General features: G+C 41.6%; 1 protein-coding gene across 1 annotated transcript; it reads right to left on the reverse strand.

Annotated features, from left to right (window-relative positions):
• Nucleotides 1-1,810: 1,810 nt before the first annotated feature.
• Nucleotides 1,811-22,630, reverse strand: LOC126649515 (transforming growth factor beta activator LRRC32-like). The gene is made up of 4 exons (XM_050333724.1): nt 22,505-22,630; nt 13,498-13,573; nt 7,004-8,888; nt 1,811-3,913 (listed from the first exon to the last, which is right to left on the reverse strand). Exons 2-4 carry the CDS (start codon nt 13,567-13,569, stop codon nt 3,855-3,857), a joined length of 2,016 nt encoding a protein of 671 aa, XP_050189681.1. The 5' UTR covers nt 13,570-13,573; nt 22,505-22,630; the 3' UTR covers nt 1,811-3,854.
• Nucleotides 22,631-24,122: the final 1,492 nt, after the last annotated feature.

Here is a 24,122-nt window from a genome sequence, read left to right on the forward strand (position 1 = left end):
CTGCTAGGAAACACCTGATAATACTTTGTATGGCTGAATCCAGAGGTCTACTGAACAGTAGTAGGAAGTACACAATGCAAACCAAATGAAATGAAACATTCTGTAGTGCACAAATGTGATACAATTGCACTACTATTACATCTTCTTGGAAGCCTCCTCATGAGCAGTCTAAGGAAGCAGGAGGCTGGAAAAATAATTACACCATGGGAAAAGCAGATGACATGACATTGGATGTGCACAGGCAGAGTTGTGCAAAATTTTCCCTACTGAAAGCTGGTCTTGATTTCTGGTTTTGGTTACTGTTTTACGAGGGTAAGCTGACATTAGACATCAGATCTAACAAATCAACCAGTTAAAGCAAAGCACTTGGTGCATCTGTTTCAAACTAATTCTGACTTCTTACCCAACAATGGGTCTGACTGGATACCCACAAACCAGTGTTCAGTTGTCTTTGAGATACCCTGGGGTACACAGCCTGGCCTCCAGCTGATAGTCAAGAATAGCTCTGTCCTGTAAAATAGTTTGGTCATCAGGCATGGAGTTATTATGGCAGCTACATTTCCAGCTACAATTTCTCCAGAGTTTTTCCCAGCAGTGATGTTTTGGCAATGTTAACCCACTTAGGAGGTGTGGCACAGTGATGCCCAACACTAGAGTCCTGTTGGGGCTTACACAGATATAAGTGGTTTTGTGCTGTTTGTGGTATTTCTGAATATGCCAATGAGAAGACTGTGAAATTCACAGGTAATTTCAACATTAAACATAGTCCTCTGCAGACTTTAGGCACCAGGTGGAAGAATGAGCAACTGAACAAGGACTGTAAAGATTTATGTTCTGGACTTAAATATTTCAAGTGGCAATTAAAGCACCCAAATCCTTCCCTGGATCTTCACTTCACTGGGCATCATTCTCTCCAAACAGAAAAGGAACTCAATTTAGTGGTGATGGCCCCAGTTCAGCAATGCAGTAACTTGCCTGATGTCTGTGGTGAAGCACGAGGGACTGATTAGAGGAAACATATGGTCGTGAATCACATGTGTAAGGTAGAAAACATATGCTAAGGTCTGCTACAAAGAGCTTTTTCCAGGAGTAAACAGCAATTAATGAAGCTGAAAGTTTGTAACTCTTCAATTTACAACTCTTGGCAGAATTTTTTTGTAGTAACATTTTGAAGTGAAAGACAGTGAAGTCATAAAACTTATAAATATATAAAAAAATCACAAATTACAATACAAGTACTCATGATGGAAGAAAGTTTTAACAATAAAAAACATTTTTCAATTAAAATCTTACCTGATATATATCTTCTGGGATTTGAAAAGGTTACTACAATTATTTTATTTTATGTTCTTCCTGTCTCCCAGAATTATTTGAAGTGAAAAATATTAAAAGCTTTGTATAGATTCAACAGCCTAATATTTTGGTTTTAATTTGTTTTGGTTTGTTTTGCTTTGTTTTGTTTTAGTGACAACTGGGAAGGACGTTATTTAGCATTAGCTGATTGAAACATTTCTTCATTTTCTCTAGAACAAAGATGGTAAAAGCAGACTGAATGTTGCAATGATAACTTTTTTATTATTATTTTATTGTATGAGAATGTTCATGCTGCAGTAGAAATATCTCAATTCAAATCAAATCTCTGTCCTTACAAAAGACTCATTTCCCAAATACCCATTTTTCAGAATTTTCATGGAAAATTCTGGAAATATTACTTTTAATTTTGATCTATAAAAAGGAAAAATAATAATAAAAAAAAGAAAAATAATGAAAAATTATGTGAACTCAGACCTCCATAATCTGACTAGCTCTGCCCACATGTGACATCATCACCCACTTCTATCATCTCTCTGGACACTTCTACTGCCAAATCCCTTCACAACTTCAGCGCAGGGAGCAGACAACATTTACAGGCTAAGTTTCTCTGCTACTCTATTCCTCACCTAAGTGCATGACCCATTTTAGTTTTGCAAATATTGGAGAATACTTCAAATTGTGAGGAGCATCTGGAGAGCTCCTGTCCAGCTCCCTGATCAAAGCAGGGTCAGCTTCAGTGTCAGAATTGCTCCGGGCCTTGCCCTGATGAGTTTTGAAAGTCTCTAAGGATTTTCCACAGTTTGGCCTCCCTTATTATGAAGAATTTTTTCCATATGCTTAATGTGAACATCTGCAGTTGTAACTCTCAGAGGTTGCAACTTGTGCTTGAACTGAATACTCCCTCCTCCTGGGAGGAGCTGACGCTGTCTTCCTGTACTGCCCATCCAGTATTGAAAAAAGATTTTCCTCCAAGAGTTCCTCTTCTCCAGGCTGAATAAACCTAGTTTTCTCCATCTCTTTCTCAGATATCATATGCTTCAGCCTCCTGACCATCTTGGTGGCCTCTGCTGGATTCAGCCCAGTTTGTCAGTCTCTCTGCCGTACTGTGAGACCCAACAGCCTGAGACAGTAATCAGATGTGGTGTTAGATGTGCTGAATACAGGGGAGTAACAGCATTCCTTGACTTTCTAACTAAGCTTTTGAAAATACCGCTTAGTATGTAGCTGTATTTCATTGTAACTAGGGCATGATGATGGCTCATGGACAGCTTATTGTCCTTTCAGACCCTCAGATCATCTTCTGCAAAGATAATTTTCATTCATCTTGTCCCTAGACTGCAGTGTTACATGAGCTTGTTCTGTCCAAGGTGCAGGTCTTAGCTGAACATCACGAAGCTTCTCTCTGACCATTGTTATGATGCGGAAGCTTCCTCTAAATAACAGCTCTACCCCAACATAACAAGCACTGATCATTTGGTGTCATCCACAAACACAGTAAAGGCTCTGTCCCATCAGCTTAAATGCATTTTTTATTTATTTTTTATGTTTGTTATTACAAATGATCATGTAGCACAGGCTGTTCTAATTTAGGTCAAACAAAGCTAAACCTGAAGTGATGTATTTCTTAGACTAGCCTATGTGCATCTGTGCCTTTGCACGTCTGTGCACAAACAGAATTGGTAACTGTTTATAGAAAATAATATGGCCAGAGGTTACCTTGCTGTGCAAGGTAAGACCTGTTTTCTTTCTCATGAAGATACAGGGGATTCGGCTTGTGGTTTTGGTTTGTTTCTCCTCAGAAAAATAAAAGGATACTGAATGGCATGGGGAATAGGTAGGAACAGGAAAGCAAATGCTTTGGGCTCCCAAAATATTAGGAAGCCCTTAGTTGTGTTGCATACTGTGGGTAGTTCAGGGCTGAGCAGGGGCCCTGCAGAGAGATCTGTAGCCCGAGACTCTGGTGCTCTATTAGGGTATTGTCTTGGCTTCACAGAAAAAAAAAAGCCAATATCTCTGGAAAATGAGACTTGACCTTCTACAGATGGTCAGTATGAGTCCTGACTTGCTGAACTTTGAGGGCCTGTCTCTGTTTCTAGAGTTTCTAGTGTTTCTAGTTTTTCCACTATTTTTCTGTATGTGATCCCACTGCAGAGGATTGTTTGGGGGAAAAAAACACAGCAAACCATGGTAGGAAATATTTGTTCAGCATGGAGAAAAGAAGGTTTCAGGGAGACCTCATTGCACCTTTTCAGTACCTGAAGCGGGCATATAAGAAGGAGGAAGATGGACTTTTTTATATGGGCAGATAATGACAGGACAAGGAGGAACCGTTTTGAACTGAAAGATGACACGTTTAGATTAGATGTTATGAAAAAATTCTTTACTCAGACAGTGGTGAAACACTGGAACAGGTTGCCTGGAGAAGTTGTGGATGCCCCATCCCTGGAAGAGGTCAAGGCCAAGTTGGATGGGAATTTGAGCAACCTGATGTAGTGGGAGGTGTCTCTGTCAATGGCAGGCAAGCTGGAACTAGGTGATCTTTAAGGTCCCTTTCCATTCTCTAATTCCACGATTCTGTTGTCCTGTCCTATGCAAACACCTGCAAAGAGGAAGGCACTTGTTCCATGCAGCAATTTAAAAAAAAAAAAAATGCCTTGGCTGAATAAAACCCAAACACTTTATTACATACCCCAGAGTCCCAGAAGGATATCCTTGGCTTAGTAGTATTAACTCTTTTTGCCTCAACAGAGTTTGTTGCAAGGACTTTATGAAAAATAATGACTGAGGGTGTAAAATTGTTATTGCAAAATTACAGTCAAAACAGCCTGTATTGTGCCTACTATCCTGGTTTTGGCTGGGATAGGGTTAACCTTTTTCATTAAACCATTACACCAACCTATTAGGAAAATGGGGCTGACTGACAGAAAGATACAGACACAGTAACAAACAGAAAAGGCAATACTGGGGCTGTCATCTACATACCCCTATTTTGAGAAGTAATATCATGTAGAGATCACATTTCTACCCATTTTTCCTCTCTATTTTATTCATACTTTCTTGCCTTCATGCTCCTCACCCCACCAAAAATAACAGAATTACCTGGAGCAGGGTCATGTCACTTCTTGGTTTATTATGCTGCTAACAGAGAAATACAAACAAGCCATGCTGCATTTTGCTCCTGAGACTTATTCTTAAGAAAACTGTTGCTGCTCCCAAGGAAGTCAATGGAAGTCTAATTAGTCCCAGATGTTTAGTAATAACAAGCATTTCCTATTGGGAGACCCAAACAAAAGTAATGTTAAAACTACTAATTTAAGTGGTTTGACTCTGTCATCAGATATTTAACTAATTCCAGCTTGATGCTAATCAAGCCAATACTGGCTCTCAGAAGGAGATACAATCTTGCCATGCTCGACACAAAAGCTGTGAACTCAGTGTATGGCAAATCAGCCCATGTCTGGGCACACAGCTCATTCTGCCTTCACACCAAAGGCAAAGCTCATCCACTTCAGCATCGGGCTTTCCTGTGGCTGCTGCTTGTGCAAACGTTTTCCTACAAGAATAAGGTCTTGAGCCAAGGATTAGCATGGGCTTTTGTAGATGTTTGATCAGGCCCTATTGCTGCTGAAGTTTTGTGCAAATTTGTAGAATCACAGAGTGATTTGGTTTGGAAGGCACCTTCAAGGCCACCTAGTTCCAACCTCCTTGCCATGGGCAGGGACGCTTTCCACTAGACTAGGTTGCTCAAAGCCCCATCCAACCTGCCCTTGAACACTTCCAAGGATGGGGCTGCCACAACTTCTCTGGAAAACCTGTTCCAGAGTTTTGCCTCCATCTTCACTAGATCTCCTTGTTCTCCATTGGTCGTACTCTGAGACATGGAGCAGCTGTACCTGCTCCAGGGCCAGGAGGTAAGAGGTGAAGTCTGAACACCACAGAAAAATATGAAGGCTTTTCTTTTAATTTATGGAGCATTAGAAGCTGGTGCTTTAATATATTCACAACCCTGTGCTTTTTACAAAGTTCAAAGATGTTTTTATTGTGCAAAATTCCACAGTGAAAATCACCAGCCAGGTTCTTACATAAATGCTTTAAAATAGAATTATACATCTTTTTGTAGTGTGTTAATTTTGACAATCACCAGCTGGAAGAAACAGGTATGGAGCAGCAATTTGACTCTGAGTTATTTACTTGGACAGGTTTCAGTTTGACCTCTCTTACTCTTGTATGTTTTAATGTACAGTTACTGGCATGAAAAGAAAACCTGATACAGTTCCTTTCAAAGCCATTGGACCCTGTTAGCAGGTCAGGCTCCCCCTGTTGGTGAGCTTTTCTTAACCTCAAAATGGCGAATTTTCTGTCAGGGTACAGAACATAAGGTGTTTCAGTGTCAGCTTTTAGCAATGGAACAGGTTAGCCACATTAAACCCATCATAGAATGAGGATCTACATAACTTTTCTTGCAGCCCATCCTATAGGCCATAATATCTCTTTAGGGAGAGACAGTGGATATCTGATCTGAATAATGTCTCAGGACTAGGTTCCCTGTGTATCATTTCACAGCAGTATCTTTAAAGTCCCTTTTGTTGTCTAAATCCTATGACCTTTAAAAATAGATATATTATTCTTCTGCATTGAAATGCAACTGTATGCAGTGAATTGTCAACAGTTTTCCTCAGAAATATAAAGATTTCAGTCCAATGATAGCTGGTTGAAATTCATCTCCAAGATTTTTCTTTTAAAAAGTGTTCACGCTGGAGATTAATTTCTTCACCTTAAACCCAGTTAAATATGCATTGCACATGAGGGGCAAATTTCTCCTCTTTTAGTTGAACTGTGGACCTGTGAGCTTCTGAGCAGATCTGGGTAGTGTAAAGTGCAGTTGTTTCATACTTGAGACTTCTTCTACATCCCTCATGGGTAATAAGGGCCAGGACTAATTGACGTCATCTACCTCTCACATCTAGCCCTTGTGACTGGAGCAACATCCTAACAAACATTTTTTAGATGGCAGCCATGAGCACAATAGACTGTCATTTCCTTTTTTTTTTTTTTTTTTAGCTAAATTCTCATGGGTTTGGAACTCATGAGAAATTTTCAACCAACTGCAAGGAGTGAAGATTGTGCTTTGACCCACTCTGGCTCATTTTTGTATGATTGCAGTTTCAGAAGTATTAGGAGCTAACCACTTAGGAAGAAACAAAGCTCAGACCAGCCCAAATCAAAATATCAGATGGAGGCACATAACTTTGAGAAGGGATTTCCTATGTGGCTGATGTAATCAATGAGCTCTGAGCTTAGTGGAAAGCCTCGGGTCTCAAGGTTAGAAAGCTTTTTCTTTTGGTCTGGTTTAAATTACACATCCCTCAAAACAACAGCAGCACTTTACAGTGGCCTCCTCTACCACTGTATGAACTTGTTAAGCAGACCTGCACGTGAATGAAGCAAGTGCAAAACATGGTAAATTCTCCTTCTAGTCCCTGCAACACAGACCGCTACAGTGGTGCAGTTCAGGGGCACTTCAAAACCACCTTAAAATCCACAATTAAAAATCAAAGATGAGAGTTTTACCCTTTATTTATACATGCTGCCAGTGTAGCACCTGTTTTCTTTAATTTTCAAGGCATTTTGTGTTTCTATGCTTTAAACTGATGGCTGAAGTTATGCCTGCGGAAGCAAAAAAACGAACCTGCACCGATGATTATCACAGATAAAACCAATACAAATGTTAATATAATAAGGATGTTGATTTTCTTTGGATCCTCTTTTTCACAGTCTTCTGGTCTAATGTTCCAAATGTACGTATCTTCCTGATACCCGAAGTTCTGAGTGTACTGGCACGTTAAGTGCTCCATGTTGGGGATCTGGACATTTTTGTTCTGTATCATTGATGAAAGCCAGATGTTTCCACAGCAGTCGAGTGGGTTCCCAGTGAGATACAGGTTTTTAAGTGAATTTTCTAATGCTAAAATGTTGCTGTTCTGCAATGTACTGAACTTATTGTTCCTTAGGTCCAGAACTTCCAGTGGAGAGTCACTACCCCACTTAGGCAGCCAGTTCAGCTGATTTTCAGAGAGGTTTAAATGTTTAAGATGACTAAAACAAGGCAAGTCTATATTTAAATCCATCAAGCTATTGCCATGTAAATACAAATATTCCAGAGACTTTTCCAGTCCTGACAGTGCTTTAAGTTCTATTTTCAATCCAGGGTTCATGGTAAGATCTAAGACAATCAAAGAAGTCTTGTAGAAGCTGCATGCTGGTAGGGTGTTCAGCATGTTGTCAGCTAGGTACAAGTACTGAAGACTAGGAGAATCAACAAACGATACACAACCACTTTCCTCTCCAGCAAGTCTTTGCTTTGCTAATCCGGAGTACATGCTGCAAAGGCTGATGTTATTGCTTTGTAGATTAAGCAGTCTGAGACTAGGAAGACTAGAGAAGATGTCAGATTGCAGGGTCTGAAGATGGTTGTTTTGAATATAAAGCTCCTTCAAATTTGACAACACACCAGCGTCAAGGAGAAGGTTCTGCAAAGCATTGTAGCTCAAGTCAAGAACAGTTAGGGACATTAATGCATTGTCATAAGTTACTAAAAATGCCTGGAGACAGTTTTTACTGAGATTAAGGGTGTGAAGGGACAACATTGATTCAAAGAATTTATCTGGAATGGATTTGATTTCATTATAACTTAAGTCTAAATATACAAGCTGGGATAAATAAGGAGAACTTGTATTTCTACTTTGCTTCTGATCAAGATGAAAAGAACCATCTAGCCATTCACTTTCCATGTAATCTTTTTTATTGTGAGTGGATTCAGCAGTGAGCTGGATTAAATTATTTGATAAATTCAGAGTTACCAGTTTATTTACCTGAGGGAAGACTGGGAAGTGAAGCAATTTGTTTTCACTCAGATCCAGACATCTTAAGCTATATTCATCATCTGACCTCGTGATGTGGAAGATCTCAATGCTATTCCTGCTAAGGTCAAGTATCTCCAGCTGCCTGAGGTTGAAATCAGAGATGCAAGTAATTGAATTTGTGGAGAGATTGAGTTTGGAAAGGTTCACTAGAGTCTCAAAAGCACCTTCTTCTATTTCCATGATGATATTACTCTGAAGATCTATCTCTACAAGGCTGGGAGATCCCTGAAACATCTTGTGTGATATCATTACAATACTGTTTTCTGCCAACGAAAGATACCGCAGTGTTGGAGCTTGTTTAATGAAATACTCAGCCATCCCATTGTACAGACTGTTGTGTGACAAGTCCATTATTTCCACCTTGGGTAAAAGTCCAATCCCCTCTGTTCCATTCTGAGCAAGCTCATATAAGTGATTGTTGGCTAAATTTATTTCCAGCAAACTCATCATGTGTGCAAACACTCCAGGCGTGATGAAGCTTATCTGGTTAGAACTTAAATCCAGACACTGGAGAGAAGTGTAAAATGATAATGGCATTTCAGGGATGCTTTGAATCAGATTTCCAGACAGATCTATTTTGTTTATGTTCAGATGGAGCTCATGCGGGATTTGGTGGAGGTCTTTGTTGCGGCAAAATGCCTGTGAGTTTGCCTGCCAGAAAAATAGAGAAAAGGGCCTGTTACACGACAAATGAAAAACATGTTTGCATTAAATACAAGGAAAATAACATTCAGCATCCAGGCAGGTCCTTCTTCTGAAATACTGATCACACCACTTTTTCTGAGCACTGAAAACAGCAAGAACGCTTCTTTGCAGCTAACAGCACTCATTTCATTTTAAAGACATTCCTGACTCACAACAGTAGCATTTTATCTGCATATGATACCTACTAAATGTTCTCCTTCTCGCACCTTTATCCTGGACTCATTTTAATAGTCCCAAGTGAAGAAGTTTTGCCCTTTTTTTTTCATTGCGATCAAGCACTATTTCTTAATTTTAGTTCTGGTGTTTAATTTTCTTACTTTCGTCACTCTATTAGATTTTTCAAACTCTACTTGCAATATTAAGTACTACTTAGAAGAGCTTCACTCTGTTGGCAGCATGGGTCCCAAAGCAAAGAGGTGGAAAAACATAAAAGGATCCTATAGCCCAAATCCTGTCTCTCCTGTCATATTCACAACCTCAGATATTTCATTATGTCTTCCTTTAGCCATGGCTTAGTTAAGCAGTGCATCTTTAACCAAATGGGTTATTCAACAACTGAAGTATTTCCCATGAAAATCTCCAAACTCTTCTGCTTCTACTATTCATGTTTACCCTTTCTCTAAGGCAACAGTTTCCTTCCTCTTGCATGGGGAGCACGCCTTGTGAAACCACCCATGCAAGACACCCGTGATGCAACATGGAAAAGGCAAATTACGTAAAGCCAGCTTTTGAGAGGGAAGAAGCTGTGATGTATAGTGAGGGTCGTGCCTTTTCAGGCCAATTCTCAGCAGCAGACAGATTAAAAAACAAGCATCAAAGTCAAATTCATCTTCCAGATGCGAGTCTGTGTAATTGTAGCTAGTACTCAGTCTGTGTCCAGAGCAAAGTTTAGAGTGTATGTTCATCAGCAAGATCAGAAACATGAACGTGACCAGCCTTGCATAAATGTCAAGCTATATTTTGTTATTAAGGAGAACATAGAGCAGTGTGAGGAAGTGGAATGTGAAAGGCTTAGGCAGCATTTAATTCACTGGAGAAAAACTCTTGCTATGAATATATTTGAGTGTCTGGTGCATGTAATGTTTGTGGAAAGATCACAAAAGAAAGAAGTAAAGAGAGAAATCTGTTGAATCATAACTTCACTGGAGAAGCAGAATCCAGATTTCATGACACAAAGCTTTTCAGACATTAAAGAAACATTTAAAGTCAAAAATACTAAACCCCTTCTGTTTCACATGAACTTTGAGGTGAATTAAGTGGCAGATCTGTTTAGGAGAAGTGTGACACTAGTCAGTGTTTTGTGAATTTCTTTTGCATCATCTAAATTTTGGAGACCACACAAAAATATACCAGAGAAGCATAAGTGCTTATCCAAACTCTGGATATACACAGGCTGCTCCCCATTCCTTCAGTGACACATCTTTTCCCAAAGATCCGAAGTAACTGACTATTAAACCCTGAACCCCTTCCTTTTTTTCCCTCCAACTCACTTAAATCTCAACCAGATTAAAAAAAAATCAGGGGAAAAAAAAAAAAGGAAATTTTCTGGCTTCTCCCTGAAATTATTTATTTCCTACAAAGTCCCCATAGAATTGCTCATTTTGAGCTAAAATATGCCCAGACTTGGCTTAGCTCCAAGGCACAAGAAGGAAGCCTCTTCTTATTTGGTTTGTGGAAGAGGGAGAAGCCAGAAGGATACAAAAGTACAGAGTGAGAAAGCAGCAGGTGCTTTGCAGCCTAAGGCAGATGCCAGGTTTCTTCCCACACTTTGAGCCAGACCTCAACAGTGGAGAGCCCCCTCCATTCCTTGCGGGTAATGAGCATCTTAGCAAAGTCCTGATCCAACTCCTGTTGATGCCAGTCGGCCGGCTTTCACTGAAGTTGATGGCTGAGAAGTCAGTCCCAGATCACCAAGTATCTTGCAGGATTTGGTCTTTAATTTACATCCATGGAACCTTCCCAGTGATAAAAGAGACTGATCAAATCTGGACCTCCCACTGTCTGACATTTGTTCCTGTAACATTTTGCCTCCCATTATTCCTGTAACATTTCACCTCCAATAATTCTTTTTAAAGTTTTATTCCTTTTCACTGACTATTTTGATCCTCACTAAATTTCTTCTCTCCTGCACCATCTTTTCTCCCTGAGGCTTAAACAGCATGAATGTCATTCCCATCAGCAATAGAAAGAAAAGATGAAGCACATCTCAGTGGATTGGAGCAAATAACATCTGTTTGGTGTATTTCCCCTTCTCTCACCTCTAAGCCCAAGGGGTTGGCAGCCTGAGACTGGAAAAGTCTCAGGCTTTTGCTTCACATTCTGACTTCATCATCTTTGCCACTGCTGTCATCAGTTTATTCCACATCTATTGGCAAGAAGTACTGCAGGGTGAGGAGCACTTGACCCTTTCAGTGTCTGGTTCCATTCATTTGCTGGCAAAAATTGACCGAACAGTTCAAAAGCTGAGCATCATTTGGATTCTGACTCCAATTCTTCACTGCTCAGCACTGGGTGGAAGTTGTCATCCACCTTAGTAAGAGCCCTACAAAAATGCAGCTGGATCCAAGCCTTCACTTGTATTCTCTGTTATCAGCTCATGAACATGTGAACCAAAGAATTTGGGCTGGAGCCACTTGGCAATGACCTGCACTTGAATGGTGTCCATGGCTCCCCAGCTACACAGCCAAACTTTGGCAGTTTGCCCAGGTACCCCACATCAGCTGACCTATGATAACCAGTTATGTACATATTCTTGCATCACCTCAGTGCAAGGTGAAACAGAATTTCCTAAAATCCCCTCCCTTCCATAAATCATTTCAAAGCTTATCCTTCACCAGTTAACAAGAATTAGTAGAAACGTCTTTCTTTGGGAAGTGAACAGGATCTAGTTGAAGCCCTTCCTGCCTGTGGAAGGCAACAGGAGTTAGGAAGAAGCTCTGGACATTTAAGCTGTACCTTGTTGTCTTGCAAATGTGTAGGTGTGCCATAACTTGTACAATCAGTGCATCTCGGTCCCGTGTGTGGGGTCTCATAGGAAGCATTCAATTCCTCTTTTCAGATTCTAGTTCAATGACAGGAGCAGCAGTGGTGAGTCAGAGAAGGGCATAAGTTTCTGACTCATCCCTCTGCCAGGAGACTTGGGATGAAAGTTTCCATTTCTGAGCTTTTGCTATTCTAAAGTGTCACCACAGGGAAGGTACCAAGTAAAACAGTAAGGCTGGGATGAAAAACGATAATGCAGGACTTCAATGGACTATCAGCTAATCCAGTAGCTCCCTCTTTCTTTAAGCTGTGTTTGGATTTACACCCACCTTCCATTGGACCAAACATCCTCTGAAGGAAGACAATCAGCAAGGACATTAGCAATGCTGAGCTGTTAATTTATATCAGATGAGCATCCCAGACATTGACTGCAGTGTGTTTTCTGTCAGAGCTAAATTTATCCCGGTTAAACTGCGTAGAGCCCTGGATTATTTGCTTGATGAAAGCAGTGGAGCAGTGGAAACAAGCATGTGTTTACTTCTCAGCAGTCAGCCTGGTCTGTGACCCATCAAGAAATGGGATGGGACAAATCTACTTGGGTTATTGCATGTCTTGCCCAGCCTTCATGTGACTATGATACATGGGACCCAAGCTGACATGTTGACAGTGGCTTCATCAGTCTTCCTTCTCCAGCCAGTGAATTGAGCTGCCCAGTCACCTTCCCAAGATCTTTTTATATATACTAGGTCTTAATTTCTTTGGAATTCAGGAAGTGCAGCAAAATGTCAGGGTGGACAGGAATGGAATGAGTCCCATAAGGGAGTTGTGTACAGCTAGCAAATAATTTTTTTCCCTATTTTGGAAATTCTTGAGGATTTGTGCTGAACAGCTTCAATGTGCAGGAAAAAAAAGGTACTCTTAAATGGCCTGTTACAATCAGAAGCACTTTGATAGGGAAGGGAGAAAGTTCAGCTGTGAATAACATTTATAATACTGTACCAGGTACTTGCAAAAATTCAAGGAACAAATTTTTACTAGGTCAAGAGGCTTTGTCACTTCATTTCCCTCCAGCAGAAGCCAGGTACAACTTCCCTGGCAGCAATGCTGTGTCAGGGCAGAGGAGGTCAGTCTCCCTGTTATCACAAAAGGGCTTGTATAGATGCATTTCACAGAAGATACTTTATTTAAAGCACAAAGAACATGGGCTTGATATAAAGGAGATGATTTTAGGTCTAAGTTCTTGCTCTGTCTCAGTCACAGAATCCCTGCACGGTCTTGGGGGGAAATCAGGTCAAATTTCTTTTAGCCAGCTCCCCCTTAAAGAAAACTGAGATAATGACCCTTCTTCCAACCTCACCCACTCCACCTCTTTTATGTGCTGTCACTACAACAAGGACACAGCCCAAGAACAGCCTGCTAACCACCCCCTGACCCTGCAAATCCCATCTCTGCTGTCATGGAGAGTCTGGTCCTGGGGGATTCCCATTTTCAGAGACTGTAGCTGTTTGTACAGTGCTTATAACAAGGGCGTCTCTCAGGATGTCAAGGGGCCTGAGTAGAGAGACAGCCTTACCATTTCACAGGATGTCCCTTCTGTGGTTCCTGTGTTCACCACTGCCAGTAAGAAGATGATGTACAGTTTCATGGTTCTGCAGGTAAAATTAATTATTGTTAGATTTCAGCTGGGACACAGCAGCCAACACATGCGAAAGCTGGCACCAGGTCATCACCAGGTATGGAGATGGACAAATCAGTGCAATAAATTAAGCCATCTCTGAGCTTAATGACCTACCTGTGTAGACTTGCATTCCTTTGAATCTGGTGCGAAAAGAGATTTATATGAGTACTTGAAAGGAAGGTCCAAGGAATTTAATGAGTTTGCCCCAGTGTGATTTCAGCCGCTGCTTAGATGATACCCAGGCCACCCAATGAAGTCCAGATGCTCATGCTGGGCAGTGTGTCTGGTATCATGGAGAAGGACAGCCACTCAAGACTGAGTTACCCACACTCCCCACAGAGCCAGCTCAGTTTCTTTCCACTGGGCTGAAGTTTTGGGGTTCTGAGTTTTGGGGTTTTTGAAGTTCTGAGCAAAGCGAACAGGCACCACTCAGAAACAACCAGCACTGGGAACCGTTTCCATTTCCATTCACAATATTTTCTACTCATCTAGTCCCAGAGTGCCAAAGAGCTTTTACATGTTCATCATTTTTGAGTTAGTACAAGCAGCTTAAAGAATGGACTGAGAACATTTTGTCCAAATATTGGTTTTCTAACATTTTTTCTAGTTTTCTAGCTTAGGGTTTTTTCACATCTCAGATGAGGGCAGGCTTTTAAATACATTGGAAAGGAGATCACAGAATAATTTGAGTTGGAAGGGACCTTTAAAGGCCATCTAGTCCAACCCTTCTGCCATGGGCAGGCAGAGATGCTTTATAAAGAGGCAAATATGAAATAGAATGGATTTGTGTGAATCAAAGGATTCTGCAGAGTTTACCTGTTTGGAAAACACTGCAGAAAAGAGCATGGAAATAACTGCAAAAGGAGCAAACACCACCGGGAGGCCTGTCACTAGGCAATGGGAGAAAAATACAACCAAAGCCAAAGGAGAGCATTCCTCCTCCAAACAGCTTGTTTCTAGACAGACACTAATGAGGCCTCTGGCTATGGTCAGCACTGATGTGAGCTCAGGATGTCACTTCTTTATGTCAGCTCTCTGCTGCAAACATGTGGACTCTGCCTGCATTTGTATGGCTTCTTGCTGACAGATCTGAGCTGGTCTTGCCTGCACCCAGAGCCGGTGAGACACCCTTTCACAACTGGAAGGCATGCAGCACTGCTTAGCTAGCACTGCTCTTAAGTTATCTCAGGAACAAGCCTGGATCTGGCAAGCTCCAAACACACACCAGTCCCATGTACATGAGCCAGAGAATTACTGCATCAATGGACTGTTACTCAGTGGCTTCTACCTAGAGAGCATCAGGAGGCTGGAAACAAAAGAGATGGGATTTTTCCTGGCTGTTGTAAATCCGGTTGCTTAGTCACTGTTTGAGGGAAGCAGCAGATGGCCATGGTCTCTCACAGCAATGGCAGCTGCTGAACAGCATTGCCAACAGGTTCACGATGGGAACCTGCCCCACTCCTCCCCTTCCCAGCCAGAGGATAGAGTTGTGTACTAGGAAGAGAGAAACTGGGGGTGGATTAGACAACAGCTACTCTATTTGCAGATTGCAAACTACTTTCATTTCACAAGAACAACCAGCAGTGGATGATAATCTGGGACCCTAAGGTTAAAGAACTTGGAGTTTGTCTTTGGTTGTTAGTAGCAGGATCAGAAGTGTGCTTATCCAATCTAAAACAACACCAATGATGTAAATTTTTGACCTTTTAATTAATGTTTGCAAAATACACTGAAGTCATCCTATGGAAGGAGGAATTGCTGAAGCCACTACCTATTCTGTCTCTCTCTCCCCCTCTCTGTTTCTCATTCTGCATGTTTAGAGGAGTGGATGACTCCTAAAGAGTAGAAAATTAGTTTTGTCATTTGAGTATTAGTTTGCTGGGATGGAGAGAAAAGACAAACATACCAATGCTTACAAGGCTTTACTAAGAGCCTTCAAATGGAAAAGCTTTCTGTTTAGATCCAATGAATTAAGCTGAGGATATTACCTCCAACAGGACACCATCCTGCTGGACACTATGTGACCCGTGCACTCTGCAATGTCTTCCCTTGTCACACCATCAGTTAAAAAAAACACCCTACAATCATCCCTTTGCTTCTTAAATAGTAAACCTGGTGCATTCCAGGGTCTTAACATGCTTTGAAATTTCCTTCATGTTAAGTTTATAAAACAACCAGGAAATTATGCATTTAAACACAAAAATCTGATGTAATGGCTTGCTGTGTAAAACAGATCTGTAGTAAGCAAGAATGCTGTCTCTCAATGTGTTTCTAAGGTGACTGTCACACACTAGCACTAGGACATGGTGGTCTCTCCAACTTGAGACCACATGGACTCTGACCAGAAGAAGGTAAGCCCCTTAGAATCATTTAGGTTGGAAAAGCCCTGTAATATCATCAAGTCCAGCCATTAACCCACCATGCACCATGTCCCCACGTGCCATATCTACACATCTTTTAAGGCTATTTCCCCTTGAGCTGTCATGGTACACCCCAAGCTCCTTGAACATGAAGACTCCCTTCCCAGGGTGATTTTCAGTTCTGCCGTCCAGCTGAGGAGCTTTTCCTGATTAACTTTTCTCTGGACAACCTTTAGATCCTCCTCAGTAACACCTAGTGTGACACAGCACTGTGTCCCGCTCTTCCCTACCCTCTGGACAGGTCTGAACAGCCCCACCTCCTTTCCCCAGTGCAGAGCTCAGGGCTCACAGGGCCCCCATTACCCTGGTGTCAGAGAGCATCACCACGAAGCCCTGTCTGCTGGTACTGATGTCTCTAACCACAGCTTACAAAAGCAATCTGGGAGCAGCAGCAGCAACAGCTCAGCCTAAAGAGGCTTTTACTGCTCTGAGGCTTTCCCAGACTTGAAGCAGCTTCTTGCTCAGTGTGACTTTGCTCCCATTGGCAGCTGTGATAAAAATCCCAGCATACCTGAGAGCAAGACTGAGCTTTGAAACCTATTCAGTGTCACTGCTTTCCATCACAATACTTCAAAATCATTCATCCCAGCTAAGAAATATAAGTAGGGTCAGTGTACATCATCCCTAAGTAGACCTATTAAGTGTATCAAACAATTTAATGTCTGGAAAAAGCATGGTACACAAACCACATCAGCATGCCCTCTTAACAAATGGAGGATAAAGGCAGAGAAGAACAGTCATTTGCCCCAAGAAACATTTGAAACCATGGAATAACTAGGGATTAATCCTGGTTTTCCCATTTCCCACTCCAGAACAATACTTGCCTCCATCCCTACTACAATAATAACCCTGAAACTACTTTATAGATATTGCTTGCAGCTAATAACAGCAGCACTTTCCAAATTTCTCCCACAAGTAATTTTTGTTACTGCTTAGACAATTAACACAGATGTCCTCCTGTGCCGAAGAGAACACACAAATACAAGAGAACACACAAAACAAAAACCAAACTCCCCAAGGTCTGATCCTTTTCCACGCAAGACTTTTAACTGCCAAGTTAGAGCCTTCAGGGCTAAAAAGATTGAATATTTCACATTTACCTTGTTTCAAGGGTTTCTTGCATCCTCAAACACCACTTATTATCTCTTTAAAAAGCTCTTCAAAACAGATTCAGTCTTGACACCAATGGAATTGTTCTTCAGCTTCTCAGGATGCCAAGACATTCACTCATAAATTCAGAAAAAAGGTGTTTTTTGTGAAATAACCTTAAATGGAACAGTGTCTGTTTTAATTATGCTGCTTGTCTTTCTCCGCACTCCTCTCTGAATGGAGTTGTCTACTGTGCAACATCCTGAAGACCTTCCTTGGGACAGGATTGAGAAATGGGGAGATTTTTGCCAGAGGATCTGCCACAATTGGGCCATGGGTTTGTCAGGGGAATAAGCGACTTATTATTGCCACTGCCACTGTCTGTCTGCATGTATGAGGCATGGTAATATGTTTACTTTAGGGGTTTGTGTCTATTCCTGGGGGCACTGTAGCTTCCTGAACCTAAATATCTCTCTGCATCTTCAGGGAAACAGCCCTTGAGGATTAAAAGTTTAAAATTCATGGCTGATAAATACAAAGCCCAGAATTCAGAAACCTGTCCTGGACTAAATAACTCTTTTTCTTTTCAATGATGGGCTCTTAGCATGTCATTTGCTTTGCAATGCACTCTGAAATGAGAGGCATAAATCATAGAATCATAAAATCACAGAATAGTTTGGGTTAGAAGATCACCTGGTTCCAACCCCTCTGACACGGACAGAGACACCTTCCTCTAGACCAGGTTGCTGGTCTAGCTGTGAAGACACTATGAAAAAAGCCACAGGTGAGGGCATGATTAGATGCAAGGGACAGAAAAGTCCACATTAAATTCTCAAGAGAACAACCTGCCAGTGGGATTATCACAACCCCAAACTGGTTGTCCTTGAGTGGGCTCTCATCAGACTAGTTTTGATCACCTTCACCCAAGTACACTGTGTCTTGAGCTTCCCTAGGTTGCAGCTGGCTGCAGTGCTGGTTTTCACTTGATTCCTTTGGCATACTTCCTGAAGTCAAGCTGTCTATCTGCAATCCCCTTGGGATAAGCAGAAAACTCATGTCAAAGTTGGGGACTGGTGTCTAAAGATTTAAATTCCTTTTGGATGATCTGTGTTTAGAGTTTGCCTTGTCAGCAGTGTGCAATAGCACTTGACATGCACAGACACTTTCGCAAGGAAAACCTCAATTATTTGAGGCCCTCAAGAGAAAAAAAAAAAGAATTAAAAAGGATATTTTTATTTGGAGATGAAGTACTAATATACCTGAAATGAAGAGCAGCAAGTGACCAGGATGATTGCAAGTTCACATAGATGTTCAGAGCACTTTAGGAAGTTTGGATTTGAAGGGATAAAAATAGTAGAGGTTTTGTTGGTTGTGCTTTTTAATAAGCCAGCTCTGTTCCTCAAGCTGTTTTACTCAGTGGCCAAGCAGCTGTGCCAGCTGAACTGTGAAGAAGAGCCTGGACAGAAACAAATGCCAAAGCAGGAGGGAAGGGCATGCACTGATTCTGCTGTTCAGGACTTTCCTTCATTAAAATCACAGCCTCAGAGGACACCAGCCACGCCAGGAAAGATCAGTACTGTCCTTACCATCTTTGTCCTTTCCTAAAGGGGATCTGACAGCAATCAAAGACCCTGAAGCATTTGGCTGATTTCCCGTTTTCAATATTTTTGTGCTTTGGGCTACCCAGCAGTTTACACCTTGAAGTGGTGTTGAAATATTAGCATGGTATGGGCTTGGTAAGCCATGTCTGCAAAGCAAGTGTCACCTTCACCAGACAGGCTGGGTCATAGAATCATAGAATCCTAGAATGGCTTGAGTTGGAACGGACCTTGAAGATCATATAGTTCCAATCTCTCTGCCGTGGGCAAGGACATCTTCTCTAGACCAGGCTGCTCAGAGGCCCAGCCAGCCTCATCTCCATCAGGCAGAGTGGAGACTCAAGGTCTTTTTGCCCACAAAATAGCAAGGGCTCTCCCATTCCACTGATGCCAAAGGGTTTGCACCTGTGACTGTGTGAAATCAGGCCCTCCCTGATTTTTCAGCGGTCTCCTCAGCAGTCATTGCCTGCTTGTTTTCTGTCAGCATCAGCTGAATTACACCCTATGCCACATGAAGCCAAGGGCACCTCCTCAGACCTACCTCTCCTCTCCTCCAAACCCTCTTCACAGCATGGCCCAGAGCAAGAAGGAAAAGCCGGACCGTAATCTGCTGCAGCTTCCTAAGGGTTTCAGAGGGACAAAAATATATCTTGATGATTATGGGTCTTGAACTTCCAGACCTCTTAGAGTCTCTTCATCCATAACACTGTTGTTTTCTAAGGCACTGCTTTTGCCTTGAGTCCTGTGTCAAGCCATATGAATCAAACTCTTCAGAGAAGGGTTAACATCAGTATTACACTCCAGATTTTAAGCTACAAGATCCATAGAGTGGTTAAATTTTATTTAAGACTTTTTAAAAGACCTTTGGTTTGTTATAGCTTTGAATTCACATCCGGAGAAAGAGTCACACACTTTTTTCTAAGAGAAATTAGTTCAATTTAGTGAGAATAATAAGATTTTTTAGCAAACATTTTAAAGGAGTGAAATACAACCAAGAAAAAGTATTTCACTGAAACACCTGGCACAAAGACCCAGTCCACAGAATCAGTATACCAACTTTAGTAAAACACAATTAGTTGGTTTTAAGTTACCCACAAGAGAAAGAAAAGAGTAAAAGAAGCAGAGATAAAAAGGGTAAAGAAAGAGAAAAGAAAGAGAGAAGGAGACAGAGGAAAGGAAAAATGGTTACTGATAAGATTTGATGATTCACATGGTGCAGGTTGCAGAAGAAAAGAGAGAGCTCATGAGGAGTCTCAGTTTAGTTTTCCCTCCCAAGCCTTCCAGTACCTTCCAGGCCAGAGTGAGGGGTGCAGTAGCCAGTCACAGGCTCCAGGCGTGTGTGTGTGGGCTACCAGGCAGCTCTGCCTTGGCTGACAGCTCAGCCTCAGCTCTGCCATGTGCTTTCCATGGGCTCAGCCTTGTTGGCCACAGGCTTTCCAGCTCTGTCATGTGCTCCCAGCAGGCCTTATGTGCAGGACTTAGCATGTACCTGCAGGTCTAGGCCCAGTCCTTACACACACACACACACACACACACACACACACGAGTTGGTTCCGACCCATATCAATAATTCAGTGAGATTCAGATCCAGTATCTCACAATCAGTGAAGTAAAAAACCAAGCTCTTGACTCAGAAAGTGGGTCTGAACTGCAAGTGCAGGAGCACTATGAGTTCTTGTTCCCTTTCAGCTGGAATAGCTCCCTGGTGACTTGTCCCACCAGGGAGCTGGAGATATCAATATTAACTCTATTAAAAAAATAAATAGCTGATGTCATCCTCAGCCACAGCCTTTGAGAAGGAGGCGCAGCTCCAGCTCTTGAGACCCTACAACATCTCCAGGAGTTGCTTCTCCTAGTTCATTTTGCTTGTGCCATTGCTTAGCGTCTCATGGGCAGGAGCAGCCTCATACCTCTCTGATGTAAAGTCCACATGTCAAAATAAGGCATTCTACATCTCTCGTAACCCCAACATGTCTTTTCTCCTATCTTTTGAAGCCGCTGCCTTCGTCCTTTCTCTCTCTGTCCCCTCTCCATCTGCACCTGTACTAGGTGTTTAGGCAACATCATTTCCCCACTAAAAATTAAAATCTAAAAATTAACATCTTCAATTAATTGGACCCAAAATTAGCCAAATTCCCTATTTTATTACCATTTTTTTGTACTCCCCTTTCCAGGAAAGAAAATTTAAATGAACCAGAATTGCATGAAAACCATGGGCCTGGAGACTTCTTGAGTGATGGGTTGGGTGAAGGGACAGTAGGAGATGGGAAAATAAAAACAGATCAGCAAAAAAGTAACATTTGCAGATTAAACTATCTGACCATGAAATACTTCCCCTGTTGACCAAAGCTCCTGGGGAAACTCAAATTCAGGATCTAAACCAGAATAATTTTTTACTGCCTTAGTGCAGAAAAAAAGAGAAAAATAGGCTTTAAATTCAGCATTTCTGTTTTAATTGACAGTTAAGTTAGTGTTTGGGAAAAGATGTGTTTAATTTACATGGCCTGACAGGAGACAAAATGAGGAAAATTACTTCTGATAGATTTGGTTGCACGATACTGATATCCCCCGTTGAAACCCACCATCGTTTATTAGTAAAAGGTCAAGCAACTATACAGTCAATGAGATGTAATCATCTACCTTAAAAAGAGATGACTAGTTGTGAATTTTTGTTATTGAAAATGAAAGGATTTTAGCATTTTAGAGTAATAAGTTGATTTCAAAGTTGAAATGATAGCATCTTATTTGAAAAACACAAAAAAACTCCAAAAAACCCCAAGCAAATAAACCAAACCAAACCAAACCAAACCCAAACCAAAACTCAAAACAAAACAAAACCAGGAAAAAAACACACAAAAACAAAAACCAAAAACATAAAACAAAAACGAAACCACAATCAGATTTCCACTGTTGTGGAAAGTCAAACTTTTGATTCTATTTAAGGGAAACATATCTGCACTTTTATAAAAAATACAAGAGGCTTTGTCTTTATAAATTAATCTGTGGCTTCTATAAAAATTAGGATTTTCTAAAACGTTACCAGTTCCAAATGTTGTCTAAATGTTAATTGTCTTGATAACAGTCCAGATGCAGCAAAACTCTCTCAGTAAGTTATTGTTCACCCAAGGTGACATTCAAGCTGACAAGATCTTAAGAGTAGCGAAATAAACCTGCCATCCCACACCTCTTGCTCCAACAGGGAGAGCTCAATGACAGTGCTGATAGTAAGAAGAGCAGATGAGCCAAACAGCCTTTTGGTCATTTTTCCCGAGACTGTGTGATTTGCCCAAGGCTATATTAGGATTCAGTGTCGGAGAGATGGGCGAATGGCATTTAATCAGTGTACAGTGCTGATCTCTGCAGTACTCCTGGTTCAGAGCACTATAATGCAGTGATGCCATAAATAGACTAAAGTCCTATGAAGAAAGAAAAAATGCCCAAACATGTCCCCACCTTTCATTACTGTAAGCACGGAGAATAGTAACAAACTCTGCATATGACAACTGTGTTGTTATAAACTAACCAGTGCCTCCTTAACATAAGGGATCTAACTCGCTGCAGTGCAAGTCCCTTATGGATTAAATATACAGCTGCGTGGATAAAGCCATCTACACAGTGTGTTTAGCCAGTTCCTCAGCCTATTCATAAACACAGAATATTTTATTTATAGTGTAACTTCCTCATCTGTGTTAATTTTAAAGGCTGCAGCTCTAAGTCACTGGAGCCCTCATCTCTCCTGCAGTCAAAAGCTCAACTTTCCACCACGCTCCCGCGTTCACACGCATCTCCACGTACCTGTTCCGTGGCTTGAAGAGAATGAGGAGGAGGTTTCGCCTCTGCTTGCAGCCTTCTGCCTCCCAGGCTCTCCCAGCAGCTTTTCCAGAGTAAGCCGAGGAAGAGTTTCCTTAGGGGAGTCGTACCTCTATTGCATGCCAGCTGACTAAAATTCTGTGAGCTCCGACAGAAGTTTGAAGTCACAGGGAAAAAAAATACTCCCCACAGACTGGTCCTTGAATTCATTCCTTTGCAGTCATGATCTCTTATATATTCCCAGGCTCCCACGAGCATGTGAATACATACCTCCATAATTGTTTTAAAATGTGTGTGTCCTCTGCTCTTCTCTTTATTTTCCATTTCGTTCATTCAATCTTGGCTTATTTCCTGCAGTTTCTCAGCTGGTAATTATGCTCCTCTCATATTGACACATGAAACAGGCTGTGAATACCACAAAAAATTCTATCTGCAGGCTTTGGGGACATGTGCTTGTCTCTGAAGTTATCTGTACCTGCCCCATGGCTGTCAGCCTGCAGGTTCTCAGGGGGTGGGGTAAATGAGGGATACCGAGATAGCTGCAAACCCTAAACTCCAAGGCCGTGCAGGATGGGTTGTGTAGGAAAATGGTATATGAAAGGGAAACTTCACAGTAGGGAAAACACATCATGTTTGGTGTTCCAACAGCTCAGGTATGTGTCTGTGGCACAGCAGTGGGATGACCAAATGCACCCTTGGGGAAAAGGATAAATTCAATTTAATACTTGAATGAGTAATAATGTAAATGCCTTCTAGAAAAGGGAATGGGATGGATTTTTCTTTCTTTTCCTCGGGTATGAGGCTCCCTTTCATTTCAGAAGAAATGCTCTTGTGTAAACCAGTGGGAGACTTGCGCATTGCCTGTGTTGTCTTCTTCTGCTCAGATATGCCCTTATACCTGGGCAAGTGTACACTGACCTCTCCACACTAGTTTGCAGCAGAGCAAACTTCTAACAGAGTTTTTCCAGCTCCTCCATGGGTATCTTAGGATCAAAATGAGTCTTGCCTTCAGCAGCCAGGACATGACCTCTCCTGGGCCACCCCACCGGGAATCTCCTACAGGCACCAGGGACCAAAGCAAATCTCCCAGGGACCACTGCAAACCTCTGACCTTCTTCCCTGGATGCATGAGGAGTATTACCACTGAGTGACCTTCATCCTGAATGAGAGGTTTGCCTTCAGCGTTGTGTGTTCTGCACACTTTGCACTGAGATCTGCAATGATGGCCAAGGATTTTGGATGGACCAAAAAAGCAGAGGGTACTGACTCCCTTCTCCTGGACAGCATAAATTTTGTCCAGCTTTCCTGGATCTGCTTATTAAAATCAAATAAAAACCATGACCTTTAACACCATATACCAAGCAGCTCTGTGGATTCTGCTAAACATGTGCTGACTCCAGCCTTTATTTCTCTGCAACAGGTTACTGTTTGTTCTGTGTAGCACAACAGCTCCCATCAGAGTTACTTCAGGTCTGCACTATGCTGGGAGATTCAAGATGAAAACGTCCACAGATGTGAAAGATGTGGTTAGTTAAATATCGCAATATGTACTTTTTGCATGTGTTATTGCAATAAGAATGTTAACAAGGATAATCAATTTAAA

Source organism: Myiozetetes cayanensis, unplaced genomic scaffold (assembly GCF_022539395.1).
Source record: "Myiozetetes cayanensis isolate MyiCay16 unplaced genomic scaffold, myiCay2020 scf5-8, whole genome shotgun sequence".
NCBI lineage: Eukaryota > Metazoa > Chordata > Aves > Passeriformes > Tyrannidae > Myiozetetes > Myiozetetes cayanensis.